At 40.4% G+C, this 22,774-nt stretch overlaps 1 protein-coding gene across 2 annotated transcripts in view; it reads right to left on the reverse strand.

Annotated features, from left to right (window-relative positions):
• UBE2O (ubiquitin conjugating enzyme E2 O) overlaps window positions 1-22,774 on the reverse strand; it is a 60,504-nt gene that overhangs the window by 19,713 nt on the left and 18,017 nt on the right. Inside the window, exons 2-9 of one of the 2 annotated variants that reach the window (XM_083487437.1) lie at window positions 13,277-13,336; window positions 10,464-10,574; window positions 9,039-9,136; window positions 7,465-7,528; window positions 6,067-6,210; window positions 5,334-5,443; window positions 4,674-4,824; window positions 2,060-2,101 (exon numbers count right to left, since the gene is read on the reverse strand). In XM_083487437.1, the coding sequence (XP_083343563.1) occupies window positions 2,060-2,101; window positions 4,674-4,824; window positions 5,334-5,443; window positions 6,067-6,210; window positions 7,465-7,528; window positions 9,039-9,136; window positions 10,464-10,574; window positions 13,277-13,336 (780 nt within the window). The remainder of the gene's footprint in view (window positions 1-2,059; window positions 2,102-4,673; window positions 4,825-5,333; window positions 5,444-6,066; window positions 6,211-7,464; window positions 7,529-9,038; window positions 9,137-10,463; window positions 10,575-13,276; window positions 13,337-22,774) is intronic. The other variant, XM_083487436.1, reaches the window with a different exon arrangement.

Below are 22,774 nucleotides of genomic sequence, written 5' to 3' on the forward strand. Positions count from 1 at the left end.
TAAAGAGGCCAGGATGGGGCCAGGAAAATACAGTAAGAGGGGAGTGTGGAGGAAGAGACTTTAAAAGTTCATTAGCTGTAAATGCACTGGCAAGGTGAAACCCAACAGTTCTTGAGACATCCTTAAGGAGGCCTTATTAATATACTATGTTGCCCAGTTGGGACTCAGTTGCCTAGCCTTCTTTACAATGTACCTCTCTCACCAAGTTTTTTTTAATAGCACCATTACTATGGTTTTCTGTTCACACTTATTTCTTAAGTATGTTTACTGGCATTTAGCAGAAACTGCACTGCAAAAAGTGGCAGGAACAAGTCTCCGAAGTCATGATGCTTTCCTTGCTTTTCAGGAGGAAGATTAACTTTTTCTAGGAGGACTTCATATCCCCAACACTACATCTAGCTTCATAGCAATAAATCTAAAGCCATTATACCTTAATGTTAAGTCATGGAGGGAATACAAAGATTCAGCTATGATTAAATATAAAACTAAAACCTTATTCATTATTCAAAGCCAGCAGAGCACCATCCCCAACAACTGTACTCCCCACCAGATTCTGTTCTCTTTCTACCCAAGAGCCACTTACCCCGACAGAAAGTTTAGTAATCAATTTATACATTAAACCCCCCCCCCACAAACTCCTGTCACTCTAGTTTAGGGACTGAGAACCTCCAGCCTGTGGGCAATTTCCCCCAAATTGAACTCACTTGCCCCACACCTGACATTATATGTGCAATCAGGTGTGTGGCAGGTATAGACATCGCTGGATTGGAAGAGCAACCGACTTTTCCAATGGGGAACTGCAGCTGATCCCTGCAGAAAGCAGGATTGAAGTCACTGCCCATCAGCTTGTTTGTGGTGGCAAGTATCAATATAAAAACCCAAGTTTTTGGGCTCATTACAGTCTATAACGTGTCATAACTGACACAAGGCAATTCAGAGTATTGTAATGTCAACACATACCAACACTGAGAGACAAGTGAGGTTCCCAACTGTGTTTCCCTCATATTGCAAATACAAAAGGTGGGGGGAAAGAGAAGAGGACGTGTGGGGGAGAATCAGCAGGCGGAATACTTTAAACATTATTTTTCTGCACCGTCAGTTCTCCCCTGTAAATGTGCAAGCCAGATGTTAGTAACTGGTTCCCACATATATCCTGCCAAGTTTCAAAACCAGAAGTCCTGATGCAGAGAAAATTTCCTAGGAGGTACTTGCACAAGAGAACCTCCAGGTTTAGGAGGCATTTATGCTCTCCTTCCTCCCTACTTTTTACCTATAAGTGTCCTCATGCCTGCAATCCTCTCACTACAGCAAGTAAGAGCTTAGAAACCTGGATGGTAATATTTAGTTGCACTAACTGGAGTGGATACCATTTATGTTGCCCCCATTGAGTTCCGTAAGAAAGGAAATAAGCAGCATCTAAGGCAGCCATGAGAGGAGAAAACATGTCAATAATTCCAGACACTGCCATCATCATGCTCCTGTCCCCAAGTGAAAAGATATTATCTACTTCTATAGCAAAATGCAAAGCACTGCTGTCAGGAGAGCAAGACCTGCCAACACCCCTTCTGCCTGGCGACCTCAACCAGCAGGGGCCTCCTCTGTCAGGATGGGGAAATAAGTGTTGCCGGGAATATTATACAGATTTCAGTCAAAACATACACTTTCCTCCTGGCATATTTCTATCACACGGACGGACATGAATCTTATTATTACTAATTTAGAAGATTATCAAAATTATACAAAATGAAGTTAGAATTGGCTAAGCTGTTCTTAAAAAGGTTAAGATAACCTTTCCCTGGAGGAGGAATTATGGCACTTAAAAAGAATGACACCTACAAATAGACTCTTCTTAAGCAATGTGGGTTTATCTAGAAAGAGATCAACAAATGTCAAAATCTGCTGATGAGTTTACATGGAAAAATAAGCTACTTAGAATATTAACAGCCTTTTTGGAGGAAGGTGGCATTTGCATGCTGAAATTGGAGACACTTAGCTACCGTACAGGAGGAAGTTCAAGGCTTTTTAAAAACAGATATAGAACAAGTGTTTAGTACAGTACCTTTTCAGGCTTTACGTTGGATACGAAACAAGGACAGGCCATCTGCAATATTAAACACCACAGTTTTGGTATTATTGATGAAAGCATGGGAATATTTAAAGAGGAAAATTAAGTCCAAAGAAATGATTCACAGTTTGATTGCATCTTATTCATATTTTAACCCAAAGGGGAGATTTCAACAATTTTGGTTTCATTTTCTTAGAAGTAAATGCTGATTTTGTAGGGGGGAAATACCACTATAGTGACACATGAAACCACTTACGCAGGCTGCTAAACTAGTGAGCCAAGCAGACAGACAACCATGTTTCGTGGCCTGTCAGATGATTAACAACCTCCCTCAAAAAGATCACAAAAACAGGGGGTTAATTGAGCCTATGGTAAACCACTATTAATGCCTGTAGACTGCACTTCATTGGATTTGCAAGCAGGATTAAGGAATGTAGTCCCCACAATTCTCATTAAAGAAATACTGTAATGAGAGACACAGACCTACCTGTTACTAACAGAGCTAAGCAAATTGCACTATGAACAGCTAGAGTAAATTGTCCATAAACTAAAACTACAAGGGCAGAAATGAAACTTAGCACATTATTACAACAAGACACTGGAAGACGCTAATAAGCTGTTCTATCCTAGTTAAATAAGAGCATTCTTTAGAAATATGTGAATTTCCATATTCTGTTCATTATTAACAAATATGTTAAACTCTTTTTCACTGTCAAAAGTAGCTGCTAGAATGGTATACATCTGATAATGGAAAGATACCAAAACCCTCAATATATTTGAATGGCTATTAAAGTGAAGATATTTAGCAGTTGTAAGTATTAAGAAGCTACATCCACAGGCTAGGCAGGGTGGGGGGGAATTCACTGAAACGTAAGTAGAGCAGAAAGGTCCAAAAGTACTTCAAAAAGGAAGGAGGCAGCTATATCTAGCACAGTACACCTTAGCTGTATTATTTTAATTGTGTAGTTTCCTTTCTACACTTGGTAGAAGCAATATAAACATGCATGGGAGAGGGACAGAAATCATGACAAATGCATATTCATACTTGACCTAAGAGAGATGCTTGTTAAATTCAATCGATACACACAACTCTGGGCTAGCTACTTTCCCCCTCACTGTGCATTGAAGTGAATGAATAATCTCAGGGGGGGGGATCCCATGTAGCAACATGGGTGGAAGTTGTAGAGAGCCATTGACCTGGGTTGAATCTAGAAACATACAAAAAACGCTGTGAAAATGCTTTTTTAAAAGCATTTTGAAAAATATATTGAATTTGCCATAAGCTCATCATTGCCATCTAGTGTCACATTTGTATAATGCACTTAAAACACACGTAAAACGTTCTGTTTGCAGCTGTATAGCTGAGTCCCTGCTACACACATAACACCAAGCCAAGCCATGCCTTAGTGGGAATGTGCAGACTCTTGGAGAGGCAATTGTGGGTGCTTTTCAAATTCTCTGCCGTTGCTGTGCTGTTCTGCAATGGTTTGGCTCCATCTTTTTGTCTGCACCAAGGGCTGGTGGTTTGTTTTGCTCTAGACAACCATGAGCCCAGATTTGGACAACACACTAAGCCAATATCATTGGTTTAGCTCAGAACAGTAGTAAACAGTGCCAGAAAAGGAGCAAAGCAGCTGGGACTTTTCCAGGAGCCTGTGCATTCATGCTAAGTCATGGTTTGAATAAATATTACATGAGAACAGAGCCACTGTCTCAGAATGGTGAAATGAATATGTTGGATGGTTAAAGCTAAAAAGAGAGAGTTTTTTTCCTACTTGAAATCACTGAAAGAATTTAAACAACCACCTGCAATGTGGATTCTAAACAAATCTCCATCTTGCATTTAGAATCACTGAAGGGGCCAATCAACAGAGATTTACTCTGAAGACAGCGCACCAGCAGTGGAATGCATCAAAATCGGGTGGACATTCATATGCCCCTGTTAACATGTTTTTCACAGAAATTGATTATGGGAGGTTACAAATCACTTCTCAATCACTTCTTATCTAATAAATGCAACAGTTGCCAAATGAAGGCAAACTCATCCCATAACAACTCTCTGTCTATGGACCATTCAGCTCAACAAGTTCACATTTTCTCTGATCATTAAGTATCATATCTTTTGTGCCACAGTGCTACTGGCAATTTGCTTTCTTTAACTGTGGGATCACACAGTTTCACTGAGCCACTGCCTCCTTCCTGACATATATTTTAGGGAAACATGAACACCAGTCATGCAATTATGGTTAAGACTAAGCAGGGACTTCACTTAATTGGTGTTCTTCTGGCACCTGAAGATGGTTAAGAATATTGGTTAAGCAGGGCACCTACTCAAACCCTAAATGCAATCAACACTGGTGCAAGTATTTCTCTTATGTGTGGGTAAGGGAAAATGTGCTCTCAATACAGAGGAGGCTGCTGAAGGAGTACAAGGGTGCGTAGTTCCCAAATGCTCACTACCATTATCTTAATCACATCAGCGGATTATCATCTTAACAAGACTGTCAAAACAGTATAGAGAAATTTTGAATAAAAGAACTTTCCAAAGAAGTTTGATGTTCTGTGAAGCAGTTTGATATTATCAGCCAAACGACGCCAGCATACATACCTTTTTGGCAGCAGATCCTTCTCCCAGAACACAGTTTCTCTCTGGGCACTCGCATGTGATTTTTGCCGGCTCCACTTTCTCAGGAAACACATAGAGACACCTTTCTCCAAGTTGCCGCTCAGCATGGTCAAAGCACCCCAGGCGCTTTACCCTGTCAAAAACAAGGTGACCGTGATACCACCTTACTGCTGGCTGATACAGTTTCCCCCCAAAGTCCTAGCACTGCCTGACACCTCTACAGGGGCTTTCATATATTACAATATGATAACTTTTTTGGGGGGGGGACTGTTTAGGAGAGACAGTACTTCCTCATTTTACATGGGTTTAGGCTTAATTCAACAGTGCAAAAGTATTTGTTAATGAAGGACAAAGGGGAATGTTCTCTTATATGAAGCATACTATGAAGTTTGAATGTGCAGGAGGAAAATAAACAGATTGTTAAAGTCCTTTTGCTCTGTAACAGCACACAAACAGCTGTACACGTGCCATTTCATATTATTAGATCATTCACCATCCCACCTCAAATGTTTGCACCAAATACTATAGCAATGACTCTGTTTTCATCCAAGTAAACTATTGCTCTTCTGGTAGCAACCTTCTGGCAGAATGTAATTTAATGGGGCGAGTGTTTTTAGGGTATTAATATGAAGAACTCCTTACCTAGACAAGTTCTCTTGGGTGATTAAAGACGGTGGGGGACTTATACTATCTGTGCCTCCAGGACAGAAACTTTTAGTGATCCAAGTCACTTTCAACTCCACCACCTGCACCTAAGGAAAACAAGGCAGAGGAGAGGAGAGAATGGTTTTAGAAAATTCCACGAGATTAAATATCAAGTAGCATTTTGTTATTGAAGTTGTTAAGACACTCATACTTTGGTATCTTTTGTCCAACTCACAGAATGCCTTTAAGTTTGTCTAGGACTATTATCTTGGTTTTGGTGCTGCATAACTGTATCAGACCTAAGTAGCTATAGCATGAAGAAGCAGTTATTTGCTTTTTGGAAACAATTCGAACAAACCTGCTTTTTATCAAGCTGGCATCACTTACTGAGGATTGTTCCATTCATATACCAACCTTGATACAATTTAAAATGAAGGCTATTTTCATCCTACAGATCTTTCATGGCTGGGCTTGAATGGGGACTCAAATCAAAGAACCAATCAGGGAGTGGAAGTGAAAATGGGGTCATTTCTAGTTTAACCAAAGCACAAATGATAGGTGAGGTCCTCACTCACAAGCTGTACATCATTTAAAAACAAATATTGATCCTAAACTTTTGTAGAATATTTTTTCATCGCGTTTGGTTCAAAGAACACAACACAGCTTGTTTTGCAGAAAACTCCAGGCAAGGCGTTGATCCCTTAACACAGTCAAGTTCACTGAGCCATACCTCTTCCACCACCACTCTGAACTTGCTCTTTGTGCTAAGAACAGGTTTCACTCCTGAAAGCCACTGCACATTCGAGAAGACTTTTGATGGGCCAATGAGAACTTGCCCGGGGTAAAAGCCATATGAATCATCAAAGAAGAGGCCCTGAAAAGAAGAAGCAATACAAGAAAGAAGTGCAAGTCAGAGCCAGGTATGATTAAGACCACATTTTGTCCCTGTGGGATGAGATTCCTGCGTTCCAGGTCCAATGCTAGTCACTCACAAAATTCTTAAGTGAACAGAACTTGTTCTAAGATTCCTTGGTCCTGAAGTGTTCTTTCTCTGCTACAGTCAACCACAACAGCGGTTTCTAAGGCAACTAGGGAAATCTTAGGTACGAAGGATAATGAATAGTGGAGGAAACATCATAAGGTACTAGAAATGAACAGCTCCTAGTTTCATTTGAATTACTTCAGTAACAAGTAGCAGGTGGAAAATCTACCATGAAAATATGATTGAATTATCTTCAGTGACTTCTGGAGTTCTTGCATTCAGTGGATCTATTTCCCGAATTATAAAGGTGGAAACAATTGTTCCTGACATATGAAATTTCAAACAAGCAAGGTGGGCATCTGAACAGTGTGAGAGCTGTATATTTTTGACACCCGTAATAACAACAATGTGATAATAATAATTTATTATTTATATGCTGCTCATCTGAGTCGGTTGCCCCAGCCACTCTGGGAGGCTTCCAACAAATCAAAAACATTAAGCACAGTAAAGCATCAAACATTAAAAACTTCCTTATACAAAGCTGCATTCAGATGTCTTCTAAAAGTGAGATAGTTGTTTATTTCCTTGACATCTGATGGGAGGCCGTTCCACTGGGGAGGGGGGTGCCACTACTGAGAAGGCCCTCTGCTTGGCTCCCTGTAACCTCACTGCCATCCCATCAGATGTCAAAGAGATAAGTAACTATATAACCTTTAGAAGACATCTGAAGGAAGCTCTGTATCAGGAAGTTGTTTATGAATAATGTTTCACTGTATTTTTATATTTTCTGTTGGAAGCTACCCAGAGTGGCTGGGGCAACCCAGTCAGATGGGCAGGGTATAAGTAAGTAAGTAAGTAAGTAAGTAAGTAGTAATAATAATGATGGTGATGATGCTGGTGTACAGAAATTTTTGTAAAATAAATAAATATTCTTATATGAAAACATGTACTTTCTCCCATATAAATGGAAGGCTGTCAATCACTGTGTGTTACTATTGTTGTGGTAGCAACAAAGCCTGCTCCTTACCTCCAAATTTCCAACACTGGATAATCCATCAGATAGATGTGAACCCCACAAGTGGGGCCCATATGATAAAAGGTATCTCTACAAACTGAGAACTATTCTAACAAAGAGGGGGAACTTACTGAGTCGCTGACATGTGGACAGACATCATAGAGCTTTGCTGCATCCTCTGTGCTCATAGAACACCTAAGGAAAAGCAATAATTGTTAAAAACACACACAGATTTTGCAAGAGTCAGCTCTACTTTCTTAATGGCAAATATGTGTTAGCATGCTCTTATATCTAGATTTAACAACACTAAGCTATAGTTGGAAGATATTGGATATCATTCTACTTTAAAAGTACTATTCAATGTGTTTAACCTGGAATAGATATGGGGGTGCTTTGAGAAATACTACAGGTCAGGAGCAAACTATCATATTCCCTACAACAATTTTGTAGGATTTGCACAGGCAGCCTATATTAGGGGTGAGGAAGCTGCAATCTGCAAGGCCTAATCAGGCCCACCAGTCCCTTTTGCCCAAGCCTCACTTATCTGCCCTTTGCCTGATGTAATATATGACATCAGGTGTAGGACTAATAAAACTGTAGCTGGATCAAAAGGGGGCTCGGCTGATTGGTGGCACCTGCAAAGTCCTGCGTCACGTACTTTGACACCCCCCATTATCAGCTGATTGTCTGTGCTTGAAGAAAGCCCTGCATTACCAAAGCTTCAACAATCAACTAGAATTGGCTGTGGAAGGGAGTCCCCCCACCCTTTGGAATCTTCCTGGTGCTGTTGAGGGGACTGCAGGAAGCAGCTTAGATTCAAAGTGATTCCTGAAATGCTTTGAATGCAAACTGCTTTCTGTGGAGAGGGGAAAAAATCAGTTTAAAAATTGAGCTTTTTTTCTTTCCAGAGAAGGCAGTTTGTCTTCAAACCAATGGAGGAAGCATTTTGAAGGTGAACTGCTTTCTCCACAGAAGGCAAGATGCTCCATTTTTAGGAACATTTTGCCCCCCTGCAGAGACTCCAAAGGGGCTCCCTGTCACCAAGGATCAGCTGATGGACAGTCGCAGCAACCTGCTGTGAGCTTTGTCAGGTGTCAATCACCTGTTGCCATTGTGACATCAGATGATTCACTGGTGGGCGGTTCTGCCTAGCTGTCGAAGTTGGGCTACACATGTGAAGAAGGGGGAGATACTGATCAGGTTCACTGACCAAATCAAGGTATTCATACCTGGCCTATATTTTACTGGGTCAAATTCAAGGTGCTAACATTAAAGGCTTTATGTGTTAAAGATGTGGGACCTGGGTATTTGTTGCAGCATCTCTCCTCATACCAAACTACGTGAGTCCAGAGAACCAGTCTCTTTTGGGGGGGCTTCAGATGCTTGCCTGCATAGCTGAGCACACAAGCATAGGAAGACCTTTAGCAATATAACTGCCCGGTCCTGTGAGTGTTTATGCAGACGTTCTATCAAGTTTAATGGGACTTGTCCCATGAAGTCAAGGTGCACAGGATAGCTGAAATCTGCCACCCTTCCCCAACCCGGCGCCCCCTCCAGTTGTTTTGGATGACAACTCCCATCAGCTCAAGCCAGTATAGCCGAAGAGAGTTGAAATAATAATTAAAAAAACATATGGGAAGGCTGTCTTACATTTACTCAACCAAGAAATTAAAGGCATGCTCTGTAACAGAAGCAACAGACATACCTGGCACCATTAGAGAGCTTCAGGATGATTTGGTTCTTTAAATCATACACTTTTCCAAGCCACCAATCATAGGCAATGCAGTCACCGTACATGAAAGGCTGAGGGGTAGAAGAAAGTTATGATGCCTGCTTCCTTGGTTCATATAGTCACAACTAGAGAACGTTGTTCAGCTCATGGAATAAAATGAACTGAAGTTCAGGATTAGGGTACATCCGGCATATAAAAGAATTTAACACTTGTACATTTCCCAGATTACTGAAATAGGTTTTTCCGCCACCCCACCATACTACAAGATTGGGGAGATGGCAAAGTGTGTTACTGACAAATTTCATGGGAAAGATGAACAGTAACATATCAAGTATACTGGGTAAACTCAAGGGTAATCTCACAATCACAGTTAAGTGATTGAGGAAGCACAACTGCCCTTCTTTCTTACAATCAATTCGGAGTTGCATTTCTCTGCCTTGTTAAGAATACCAGCAGAAATATTTATCTTCGTTTTGGAAGGTTTCGGACTATAGCCAAAACCATTTTGTAGACCCATTCCCTGCCCCCTTTGACAAAAACAGCAAAAAATGAAATAAAGGTAGGAAATATCTAGAATGAACAAACAAACTCAGAAGTTACAGGCAGCCAGTTCCTGTACATTTTTTATGTACATACTTTGTTTCTTTAAAGATTTTACTAACACCATGTTCTAACTGTACTGCAGCTCAGGATCACGCTGTTGCCGTGGGACTGCATTGATCAAGTGATCATCCTAGCTAATCACTATGCAGAAGCTTCTCACCCCATTTGTTATAGACTAAGCCTTTGCTCAGTCTGACAGAAGCTAGCAACGTATTCAGAAAAGAACTAGTGTGGCAGTAATGCAAGTATTGCATCATTTACTTCAATTATTTATATACCACCATTCAATATTAAAAGTTCCAGGGCAGCAGTTTACAGAGATTAACAATTAAAAACAATTAGAAAGTATGACAGCAGATAAGGAACTCTTTAAGATTAAGTCAGAGTAGAGAACTAAGCCAGTTACAAACTGGGATTAGTTTTTTTAAGGGCTTTTACTTTGTCTTTATAGTACCAGACAAATTAGGTTTGCTTGGCCCCAGGAAAGGCATGCCAGAGTCAGGATACTACAACCAAAAAGGTCATAATCCATATAAGAGAACCCAGGGAAGTGCCTTACAACTAACATCTTAATGTGCAGACAAGTTTATGTGGTAGTAAGCAGTCCTTCAGGTCTCTGAATTGCATCTCATGTAGGGCTTAGAAGCATTACTCTCTTCAGAGAAGACTCTAGTCTTGTTAAAAGAAACCACTCACATCAGGGGATGTAACATCATCCCTGCCTGTTCCTGATTAAATCTGTTAAGTTGTTAGCTTTCATGCTGTGTGAGGATAAGTAGTATTAAACACACTCACCCAGATATTCTGAAGATCTTTGCTGTTGACCGGATAAAGGATACAGTTGGTCCCCACCAGTTTTACGGCACACTCTATATTCACATCAATTACTGTTCCACACTGGCTGTCCTGGAAAGGTGAACGAAAGGTTTTTCAACTGCAGGACACACAAGTTGTGCAGAAACAAGACAGCCCTGCTATTTATCAGTAGAACACAAATTCAAGACCCAAGAAAAAAAGCAAAAAACAGAGTCCCTTTTATGCCTTCTTTCTTGAGAGAATTATTGAGTCCGCATTCTTTGCCTCCTGTCAACCTTCTTTGGAACCCAGATTATATAGGTTCCTTTCCCTGCAAGTTGGGGACCCCTGTACATCATCAGATAGTTTGCTTGCTAAACAAGATGTTAACTGCCTAATAAGTAAGTTCTCAGACCAAGACTGGTCTCTTCATTTTACCCATAAGCCGAACGAAAGTAATGTGGTAATTTCTGTAGAAAGTCGGCATTCTCTCAACCTCATTATATTGCAATGTGGGGATAAGACTAATGTAACAATATTCAGGTATCGTGCTCTTTGAAACACTTGAAATATGCTGTAGAAATGTCAGATATTTTGCCCACTATCTGCAGAACAAGTATCAGAGCAAAGTATTAATTAATAAATAAGCCTTGTTTATTGTGTTGCTTTGAGCCTGTAAAGAAAAGCTCAATTGTGCCTGCATATTGTTTGGTTTGCTGAGGAAGAGGATATGAACCCAGATGCATCATTAACTCATAACTCAACTAATTCTTAGTCAACTGGCAGCTGCTGTAATAACCTATTTTTATTTATTAATGAGCATAGTCCATTACAAAATGCAGCTGATGGCTGGGTTCTGTAGCTGTTCCCAAACATCAGGGTCTATTAATGGAAACACACATAGACACACACACTTCAGAGGGTTGGTGCTTTATAATATATGAATTAGCTCACTAACCATATGATGATGCTTTTCTCCCTTCCTCCACCTACTGCTGAAACACATTTTAAAAATTGCTCTCATTGCTAAATAGGTGTCTTTGTTCATCCAGAAGGAGGACGGAGGGGAAGAGTAGAACCTTTAGGAACTAGTGTAGCCCAGAAAGTCTTTGGACCTTACATGCACGTGGGGTGGGGTGTGGAATGATCTGAGTTTCTGGGAAATGGGTAGACTCCCAATGCTGGGCTTTTAACTTGTACAGTGATATCTCTGGATGCGAACGGGATCCGTTCCGCAGCCCTGTTCGCATCTTGAAGCGAACGCAACCTGCGTCTCCGGGTCGCGATTCGCTGCTTCCGTGCATGCGCATGATGTCATTTTGAGCGTATGCGCATGTGCGAGCAGCGAAACCCGGAAGTACGCGCTCTGTTACTTCTGGGTCGCCGCAGAGCATAACCTGAAAACGCTCAACCTGAAGCACATTTAACCCAAGGTATGACTGTAATACAGGTCAACTGGCATATTAACCTGCATTAACTTGTAATACAAGTCAGGACCGTGATTCAGAGAAGTACAAGCTATTTTGTTCTATGTATGCCACTCTCTTCCTTCTCCCATTCTTCAAGTGTCTTGCTCTCCCCCTTTAAAAATGACCAAGGCCAGCTCATGGTCTAAGGTGGCAAGGTACATTTGAATGATGCTACCAACATAATGCTTTGTATTTTGTTTCTTAAAAAGGTAATATACTCGCCGTTCCCTGTATAGAATATCTTGCAGCAGCTGAGAACACAATCAATACACACAAAAGTGCTAACTGCAACATAACCATGAATTGGGGGGCTTTAAATCAGTTGGGGTTCAGAAATTATCATGATCACCAAAAGCAGCTGAAAGAAACCTCAAAAAGGGTTCCAGGAAGAGTGTTTCCAACGTTAGCTACTACACGTCACTTGTTTTGGCAAGTACAGGCATACCCAAGCATCCTAGCACATGTATTGTTCTCTTCTTCATCTGAACACTGTGTTGCATGTCTTTAAAAAAATTATGATGGAAGGCAAGAATATTTAACTTCATACGTCTGAACTGGGGTGACAAAACAAGGCTGAGAGTGTTGAATCCCTCTTCAACAGTTCACAAAGCATCTCCACCATGAGAATAACAAACACTGGTTAGTGTTTGGTACCCTCAGTGTTCATGCAAGGCAACAACAGAATGTGAAACTGAACTATGCAACTTAGCTGCAAGGGGCATTGTGTCCCTCAGTGTCACCCCTAAATGCCCTCTCCCAATCTAGACGTGTTTTCAATACTGAGTTTGATATTGAGTTAAGAATCCATCAAACCCCCGATTCAGGATTTCACGCTTACATCTTGCCATGGAAAAGAGAACAAGAGTGTTTACTAAATCCTGAAAAAGGCTACTGATCGGACACAAACTGAAAGAGTACCATTAAATCTACCTTTTCATTTTATAGCTACATTTGTTCCAGGACTCTGAGTAATGGTGCAAACTGCTCTCTGCAGAAATCAACATCTGAGCCACAGCGTCATTTGGAAAGGCTTACAGCAATGCACCTCCAATGCTGACACTGCTATTCTGGCCAAAAGGTTCAACACACAAGATGCATATTAATATGGATGGCTTTGGCTGCAGCTTTTGCTGTAATGTGTTAAGACACTGCATTTGATTCTATAGAATGCCATGCCTGAAACACAGCAAATGAATTTTACAATACAGTCCGATAACATTCAAAGCCAAGTATTTCCTATGTTGCAGATTCAGACTATGCAATTTACTACTGCAATTTACTAATTAACTACTGAAACACTAGGCTTTGGTTTCTTGCGTCTATACACAAAACAGCAGCACTTACCCGTGAGCCCATGTGCCTGACAACATCCCGAGGTACCACTGACCGGTCTTCAAGCTTCAGCTGAGAGGGAGGTGGTGGGGAAAAGAGAAAAGAGAGAGAAGATAATTAAGATGGATCCTCACCATACCTTCATATGTACAACCTGATTTCAAATCAAGTGGACTACCAGGCTGGTATTTTTAAAATTTTTACACATATAATATACGTGTGTACACACACATTTTGTATCAACATAAGCTGTAGTTGCACAAAGAAGTTATTATCTGTACATTCATACAATGCTGCTGGTGTTCATAATTCCACTTTAGTGAAGAACATGGCAACAAGACAAGACTATATGGGGTTTTATTTTGTTATTCCATCATTTAATTTTGTTTACTTGTATCCCACCTTTCTTCCAAGAAGCTCAGACTTGCATAAATAGGTTCTCTGAACTTCTCCCATCCAGGTATTAGTATTGTTAGCATCAAAAATGGAACTTTGTATCTGGGATGAGTATCACTACATAGCATTTACTACTAGAAATGTAGTAGAAATCTTGCTCTCTATCAGATTCCTTAGAAAGAAACTACACGGGCCATTCTGATTAGCAGAGAGAAATATGTTTTACCTCTGCCCAGAGCAGAGACATTTCAAAGCACAGAGGAATGTGGCTCACACAACAAGTGGTAATTGACAGTGCTAGTTTGGAGCGTGCGGGTTAAGAGGAAGATTCTAGGACTCCTGCATATAAAATGGTATGCATGCTTGCTTGATCAGATGTGCCTCTATCTCCAGATTGTTTTTGGAGCAAAGCCATTTCCACAACATATTGTGCCAAATCTAAAGTAGTAATAATAATAATAATAATAATAATAATAATAATAATAATGCGCCGCCAAGGCACTACAGACATGCATGCACAAAAAGTAAGAGATAGGTGTTTTATTCAAAATATGCTGTGCAATTCAAATATTATTGATCTGTCAAATGAACAAGCAGATCAAAGCAAAGGGTACTTGATGGCCAAGTCATTCTGTCTAAGAAAAGGCTATCAGTTGTGATGGCAATAAAGAGCATTTTCAAACCACTCGTCCTCTCACTGAGCTGGAACTCAATGACAATCAACACTACGATACAGCATCTGCATTATGAACACCTGCGGAAATGTGAAATAGCAGCTCTACAGATAAATGCTCACCTCACTAAACTTGATCGTGCCCGCCACACAACCCTTTCTTTACAACAGACTCATGCTTCTGCCCCAGTCAGCACATTCGGTTGCCTCCCTTCCAACACCGTCTTATGTATCCTCCTTTTCAGCTCACTAAAAATCTATAGCTAGAAGGGCTCCATTCTCACCTTGGCAGCGCAATGCTTGTCTGCAATATTTTCTTAGTTTGTCTAACAACCATAACAACAACAACAGCAGGGTATTATTTAGCATGAGGGAAACACAAGCTCTCATTGCATTCAACAGCATTCTCAAGTCTTCTTGGCAGTTTAGAGATAATCAGCTGCCTGCTTTTGAGAAACACATAGGTGTCACTGCAAGCTTTATGCATCTCGGAAAGCACCAGGATTAACTGTATACTGCAAAGCTATGCTGATAGTGAATCTCTAGCTGTGCAGTCAGCAGAATAATGAGGTTCACTCGCAGCACAGCAGATAATTGGATTGGGTCCTCTCAGCCGCTACCCAAGTCTCCCTAAAAACCTATGTCTTTAATGAAATGGTGGGGTGAAAATAAAGGGGTCATTTAGGCCTCCTTGAGATATTGAAGAGACCTTGCCCCATTAAGCTTATCCACTCCATTTCAGCCAGCAGGAAAATCTGGAGCAGGATCTCCAATACAGATTGGAGAGTATGGGACAGAACTGTCCATGTTACAATCTATTTATAACTTTAAAAGCAATAACCATAACCTTGAATTGTGCCCACATATAGTTTGTAGATGAAGATCGCAAAGAAGCAGAGTAATATGTTTCAGTTAGCCAAGGATCTGAACCTGTGTCTCCACGTCCAATGCTCCTATAACTACAAAACTCTGTCTCATGGGATAGATCTTTTTGTGAGGTTTCCTTAATGTACCATCATGTGCACTTGCACAACATACCAAGCAAAGATATCCACAAGATTGGGCTCAGTTCAACGTGCACAGCATTGCACACTGAGGTTGTGCTGGTCTGCTAAATATTTCAAGGCAGCAATAGTTATTTGGTTAGATGCTGAATTCAAAATCATACTTGACTCTTAGGCATGCAAGAAATAATCTAAGTTTCACTAAGTCTTCATATCAAGCATTGAAGATGACACTTCCCGGAAATCCAGTTGCATTGTGTGTACCCAAGACATGCATTTAATTTCCCTGATAAACAGGAGAGCCACTCCCGTCGCTCACAATGCAAAAGGAGTGTGTGAAAGCACAATGCAGCACAATGGCATCATTGCCAGAAAACTCGGCTGCAATTTCTATTCACTGAAACAGTTTTAACTCCCTCTCCCTTACAGCGATGCATGAGCTGTGGTGGAGGGATGGGGTTGGGAAGAGACATTTTCGAAGATATGCATAAGCCAAGCCAAGCCAAGCTGAGCTGTACACAGCACACCTGCCGCACTGAACACCTCAGCAGCCACATTGCTCTGCATTCTAGAGATGCAATTCTCCACAAGGAAACTGGCTGAGGATAGATGAGAACGTTTTGCAATCAAAATGGCTCGCACGCCTTTGTGCAGGAAAGCTGCATTTACTTTCAGTGTCAAGACAAGAGTCAAGTACAATATAAATAATGAAATATCAGAGAATGGAACAATAAAGGGACTGAAAGCTGTAAAATCTGCTTATTGTACAATTCTGATTCCAGGCAAAATTCCCAGGACTCTCAAACAAAACTGAATTGCCTGAGGTGAGATATAGCTGAAACTTCATGTTTCTAGTGCTTTTTCCATTTTTAGTACTTTTTTAGCGAGACCACAGGAGAAGCTATCTGCAATAGCTTCAGATCAAGATGCCAGCTCTATATCCATATACCAATATCTTCCTTTAAAATCACCATCATTCTCTTTCTCTCTCTCACACACACACCCCTTTCTAGTCCACTTAAAGTAGTCAAGGCATTTTGTTCTATGTTTAAAGATTACACACATAACAAAACTGGTCCAAGAGGCCTCTGTGCTGGGAGATTATTTTTAATTCCTGGAAGGGCTACAAATACTGTATGTTGTTCTGTAGAAGATGTTCTAGTGGAAATAAGAGAAGTAAAAACTCTTGGAAAAGTAAACAGATGGAAATTCATATAGGAAATAGTTTTTTCTTCATATTTACAGAACTATAAGGCAACCTCTAGCCTTGCTTTCCTACTACAGTCAAAAGTGTCTGTAGAAATATGATATGGGCCAGAATTCAGCATCATCTCAGCATTTTTCTTTAAATCAAGTTTCTAGTCCTTGTGGTTATCTAGCCTAGCTTAAAAGTTCATTGGTAACACAGCAGGTGAGGTCACAGGGCAAGATTATCAGCTCCACACTTCTTTTCCCTCTTTCCTGGATAGCAAAACTATTTTAAAATATTTTGCAAACATTTTAAAAACACTTAAATCTATATGTATGTGTAAAGGAATGGGGCTTTACTGCCCTGAACTGCCTGTGTCTTATATAGAATGCATATTTTTGCTTGTTTATACTATGAGAATATATGTTTTGCTTGCATGCAAGTGGGATTACAGGGGTAACTAGCAAGTGCCCCACGCCTTTTAACATCAAGACGAAGGTATCCACCACTGCTGATGCACAGAACTGCACATCTCTTGCTCCTGCCTATAGACATTAGGGAGACTCCTTCATTGCACTTGTTCAGATGCCTGCCCAAAACTTGAGTTATATGTTTGTTGATTTTTACGTAACTGTTTTATGTATACCACTCAGACATTTAAAAAATATTTTTGAAGCAAGTTATAATTAAATTTTATTTTAAGAAATTATAAGTAATAGTTTGAAGTCAAAATGATGTTGCAATTTTATTTACCAAGGTACCAAACCCATCCCTGCCTTGCACATCTGAATTATATTGCTCCCGCCTGTCCATGGATGCAGTCTGAGAAACTAATCAATAGCCACTCTATAAAATGCATTTTGATCTAGATGATGGGCCAGTTACCACTGAGGGGAAAGCCCTTTGCTTCTTACAAATCAGTAATGTGCTGGGAAATTTCTCCTCAATTAGGAAACAAGGTGGAGCTATGTGGTTTCACTCTGCAATCCAGATTTCTGTGACTGGAAGATCCAAAATCCACCACATTTCAGACTGGCTATTCTTTACCCTTAGGTCATTGATGAGCCATAGACTGTGTAATTAACACAAAAGGTTATTCTGGAATCTGTCGGACCTAACATCCTGTAAAAGTCTAGTGCAACTTTGACTGGGTTCCAAATACAATTCACCAGCATCTCTACCTCTAATGTTAAGACAGTCAGTGTCCCTTTTGAATGACATAGTACTTAATAGTAGAGAAATTTGATTTATGAAGCATCTGTCAACTACAAATGTTACATGATTCTGTACCAAAACAGTAAAGATTACTCATATAAAGGCAAGGAAAAAAGCAGTCCTGGCAATCTGAGCCATATCCATGCAATTTTCTTTGATATTATATTTGAACTCTCCTATTAGGTCCTGGAATAAACGGAAAGCTAATTTATGAGCATTAGACACTCTACAACACCATATGGCCTTAAAATAGTGTGTGAGAAATGGTTACGATTGAAGTTTTACTTGTTTATTTACAACAATTACATGCTGCCCCAAAAAAGTGCTCTCTGGATAACTTACAGTTATCAATCTTTTTTTTTTTAAAAAAGGAGGGGGGACGGACGACCAACAACGAAACATTAACACAACAAGGTTAACTCAATTCTAAAAAGATTAGTAAGTTAGAAGAGATCTTTAAAAACCTTAAGATGCCTAGAAGTGGGAGGACCTTTATCTGGTGCTGAAATTAGGAGGAACTAGGTGAGCCTCCCTGGGATGACTATTCCATAGCCATAGCACCATCACTGAAATAGCATTCCACATAGTGAGCACCTACCATGCTTCACTTTGCAGTGGCACTTTGAGATCATCATCTGACACTGTTCTCTAAGACTGGATAAGGGAAATTGGGAGGAGAGGACTTTTCAAGTACCCTAGTCTCAAGCTGTTGTGGGCTTTCAAAGTCAAAACCAAAACTTTGAATTGGCCTTAGAAATGGTCTCGAAGCCAGCACAAAGGATGAAGCACTGACATAATATGTTCAGTAGTCCAGTGCATGTTAACCATCAAGCTGCTTCTTCCCAGGCTTACTGGTTCCATGTAACACACTGCGGTGATCCAAACAGGCAGGTAATGGAAGGCAGGCAGGGCTGCAATTCGCTTATCAGCCTAAGCTACTAAAATGCTTTCCAAGCCACAGAGGCCTCTTGATTCCCTGCTTATCCAAGCTGGATCAATGAACACCCCTCAACAGTGCACCTTATCATTTTAAGAGGAGTGCCACCACCTCCAGAACAGGATGACCACCACTCAACTAAGCAGTACCTCTATATTGTCTGGAATGGGGCTCATAGATAATTGGCCATCATCTGCTGAGAAGTTCAAGAAAACAATCTCTCTCAGAGCACAGAATGATTGGGACCCAAAAGTCTCTTTGAGCTTCATGCACTATTATTTTGCTTTTTTAGTAAATTTCCCCAGCGTTGTATTGTACTGGATAGCAGCACCAGATTTCCTTTTCTATCTTGAGAAAAATGTCTTTACCACTCTCACATCGCCACAATGCCTCTTTCTACAGCAGAGAATAGGATCAGAGAATAGCTACGTATTTTAACTAAAATTCCTAAGCATACATGCTCATATACAACCACCTCCACTAGTCCAATAATTTAAATATTCTTCTAAAGGATCTGCCAGGAAGTATTAGTTGACTACTGCATTTATGTTAATGAATTCTTCAGATTCATTCAAAGCAAAGCACATGCCCTCTTCGAAGCAATGCCACCCCCTTCTCCCTTGTCATTTGCCAATGCATATTCATTTCTCATTACCCAAGAGCTATGCACGTTTGAGCTGCAGACAGACATATATGCTATGTCAGGTTTATCCTGTTAGGTACTTAATGGTGTCACACTTCACTGACTTTCCCCCCCACTTCCAGTTACTCTTGAAGGGTGGAAATGCACAAGAGAAAAGAAGCAGAAACACAGAACAGAGAATGCTTACAGTGCTAAGCTCCTAAACATCATTTATAGCCTGGGAATAAACCAGAAAAATGGGGAAGTCCCCTCATTTTTGTGTCCCCCCCAATTTGTTTCAAAAAAATTATGGCTGCCTCTTCTGGTTGCTATTGCATGCTCTTAAAGGCTGGAAGAAACCACAAATGATACTACTCTGGCTACCAATCCTGGCTTTGAAGAACTAATGCAGGCACCTGAGGTATCTTTGCATCAAGTGGTGAAAAGTGGAATAAGGCAACCTTCCCCAACCTGGTGCTCCCCCATATGTTTTGGACTACAACCCCCATACTCTCCAGCCAGTGGGGATGCTCACAGAAGATGCTTCCACTGGTTCAATGCCACTAGGAACACCAATTGCATATCTACCATTGCTTTTAAATATATTATGTAAAAAATAATATGAAAGTATACTGTTCTCAACTGTCCGTCATCATAGGTATGGCATAAATTGTGGAGATAAAAAAAAATGGGAAACCCAAAGCCTTTAAAAAAAGAAAAAAGAAAATAGTTCCTTGTACAGTGGAACCTTGGTTTTCGAATGTAATCCATTCTGGAATACTGTTCGACTTCCAAAACATTCAAAAACCAAAAACTGAAAGCGGAAGCCTCAATACAATAGGGAAACTCAAAATGGAAGCCGCATGGCATGTTTGGCTGCTGAAAATTGTTCAAAAACCGAAACAGTTACTTCTGGGTTTTCAGTGTTCGAAAGCCAAAACATTCAATTTCGAGACACTCGAAAATCGAGGTTAAGAAATATTGAATATTGACACACACACACAAAATTTCTGTTTTCTATTGAAGGTGAGACTATCCAAGTGTACTTTTTTAAAGCCGTTGAAACAATGTCTTAATGTAAATCTAATTTAGTAGACTGGATCACTGAGGTGGTGAATTTTCATAGTCAGCATGACTATTAGGAAAGAACTGCCTCCTGTTTTAAAGTGCAGCATGTAGCCTACTGTGAGCAATTGTAACAGTGCTTTCCTTACTCTGCAGGCAGTGCATCTACCCAACGGACTCTAAGTATCAGGTTGCTAGTGGGGTGCACTACACTGTGCAAAGCTTCACATACTTAAACAACAGGACCGTGAGAAAGTCAATCGGAAAGTACAGCAGACACTTCAGCAGCACTGCATACTTTCTCCTTTCTGTATGCTACCCTTTGTTGCCAAAGCCCGTATAGAAAAAAAGGGTGGAAAACTTAAGAGGAATCTTATGAGATGTTTCCTTTTTCAAAGTGGAGCGAATTTTGTTCACTGCATTACAAAGTGGAGCGAATTTATGTTTCAAAGTGGAGTGAATTTATGTTCGCTGCATTACAGATTTGGTAGCCAAACAATGAGCTTGCTAACTTCATTTCAGCTACGGCAAATTATGGTCTGTTTGCCCAAACTGAAGGAACTTGGTATAAGAGGGGGAAGGGGGAACGTGAACAGGCAGAAAGCTTTGACCATATAGTTAAACCATGGTTTCTGCATGACACCTGAATCAGTCTACTCCTGACCTGTCCAACCGGTCGATCGTGATATACTGGTTGATTGCAGGGTGTCCCTGGTCGTTCGTAGTATCCTGACCTCCCCTCCCCCCACCAAAAAAAAGGGGGAAGCAGCTCTGGTCAATCTAATGGGTAGATCACTGCCAGTTTTTTTAAAAATAGTTTTATAGTACAATCGCAGTTTCTTGGAAGTTGTACATGCCTGGTCTACTCTAACATGTTCATAATAGATTCAACACACACATGCTATCAGGAGATCAATCAAACCATATCCTTTATCACCTGAGGATAAGAGAGCAACAACAGCTTACTATTTGCAAAGTGCACACAGCTTTTCTATCATTCAAACGTGTAATTATCTCTAATGTATTAATACCTCTGTGTCAAAGGACAGCCATCTCCTGCTCTCGGCTTTTTTTGCCAAACCAAATATATCTGCCATCTTGAGGTTTTAGGGCTGTGTGTGTGTGTGTGTGTGTGTTTTTAAAGTGCTTTTGTTGCAGCTTTTCCGTTACCTTCCTTGAACAGGAGAGATAAATTGCATGTTTTATTCCAGGTCAGTCCCACCAACGCCTTAATATTTACTTAGCACCTATTATTAGAAAGCCTTACTTGCTACAAACCCGCATCCTTTGTAGCTGCATCATTTTTTGTCATTTGGTCATTGTGCAATCCCCTAGATCGCCTCCCATCCCTCCCCGGGCAATTCTGCTGCTAGCTGATGAGCCCACAGGAGACGGCAGAAGTGCTTATTACTAGTCCCCAACTACATGACCTTACACTCTACACTATCAAATTTCATCCAATTTCTATTTCTCTATTCTGAGGTCATGCATTACTTTCCTAATCCTTATTTGTATTGACTATGCCTATTGATTGCCAGTCATCAGCAAAATTTGGCAAACAGTTATCATAACTCTTAAGACATTAGAAACAATGAAACTGCATTTAGGCTAGACAGTTGCAATTGTTTCACTTTTAAAAACTTGAGTTTAGTCAATCAGATCTACTTCGCTTCCTTTTGCGTACTGTTTCAAACTCAGGCTCATAAAACAAATCTTTTTTTATTCTCAGTTTCCTTTAAATACAAAAACAATGTCTATTCTGCTTTATCTGTCCCCAATAAGTTTTGAAAATTACAAAATGTAAGTATGTAACAAAACTAAACTTCTCTTGTTCTTAGCTTTTCATAAATATAAAGAATTTAATGTGATCTATCAATGTGACTGAAATATACACTTTTAAAACCCATAATTTTAATCTCTTTGCACATTTCAAGTCAAGTTCAAAACACACAATATTAACATCACCCAGGCCTCAATCACAGGGCCAAACTGGAGAAGAGGTCAGCAGATTCATGATGTGGCTTCCCTTATTTTTAGAAGATAAACTTAGCTAGGAAAACTGGATGAGAGAAAGAGAGGGGGGTTAATCTTTCCCCTTGAACTGCCTCCTTAGTGTTAACCTCCCATGGTGTGGAGGGTACATGCATATTTTCTTGCTGTGGAGCAAAGAACTGCTGCTGAGAAAGGGATTTTAAAGAGTGGGAAATGGCACTGGCATAAAGGGTTAAACCCTCTTCCCTCAGGAATGCAGCCTTGGTTTGATCTCCTTGGCTGCATTCTTTCTTTCCAGTTGACTCACTCTACCAACATTTCCCCTAGTTTGGCTCTCACTGAGATGGGAAAGCCATGCCTGCACTGCACCAATTCAACAGGGAACACCAGAAGAGCCACTGGCCCGTCCAGACCAGC

This window comes from Podarcis liolepis (genome assembly GCF_965112155.1).
Source record: "Podarcis liolepis genome assembly, chromosome: 2".
Classification (NCBI taxonomy): domain Eukaryota; kingdom Metazoa; phylum Chordata; class Lepidosauria; order Squamata; family Lacertidae; genus Podarcis; species Podarcis liolepis.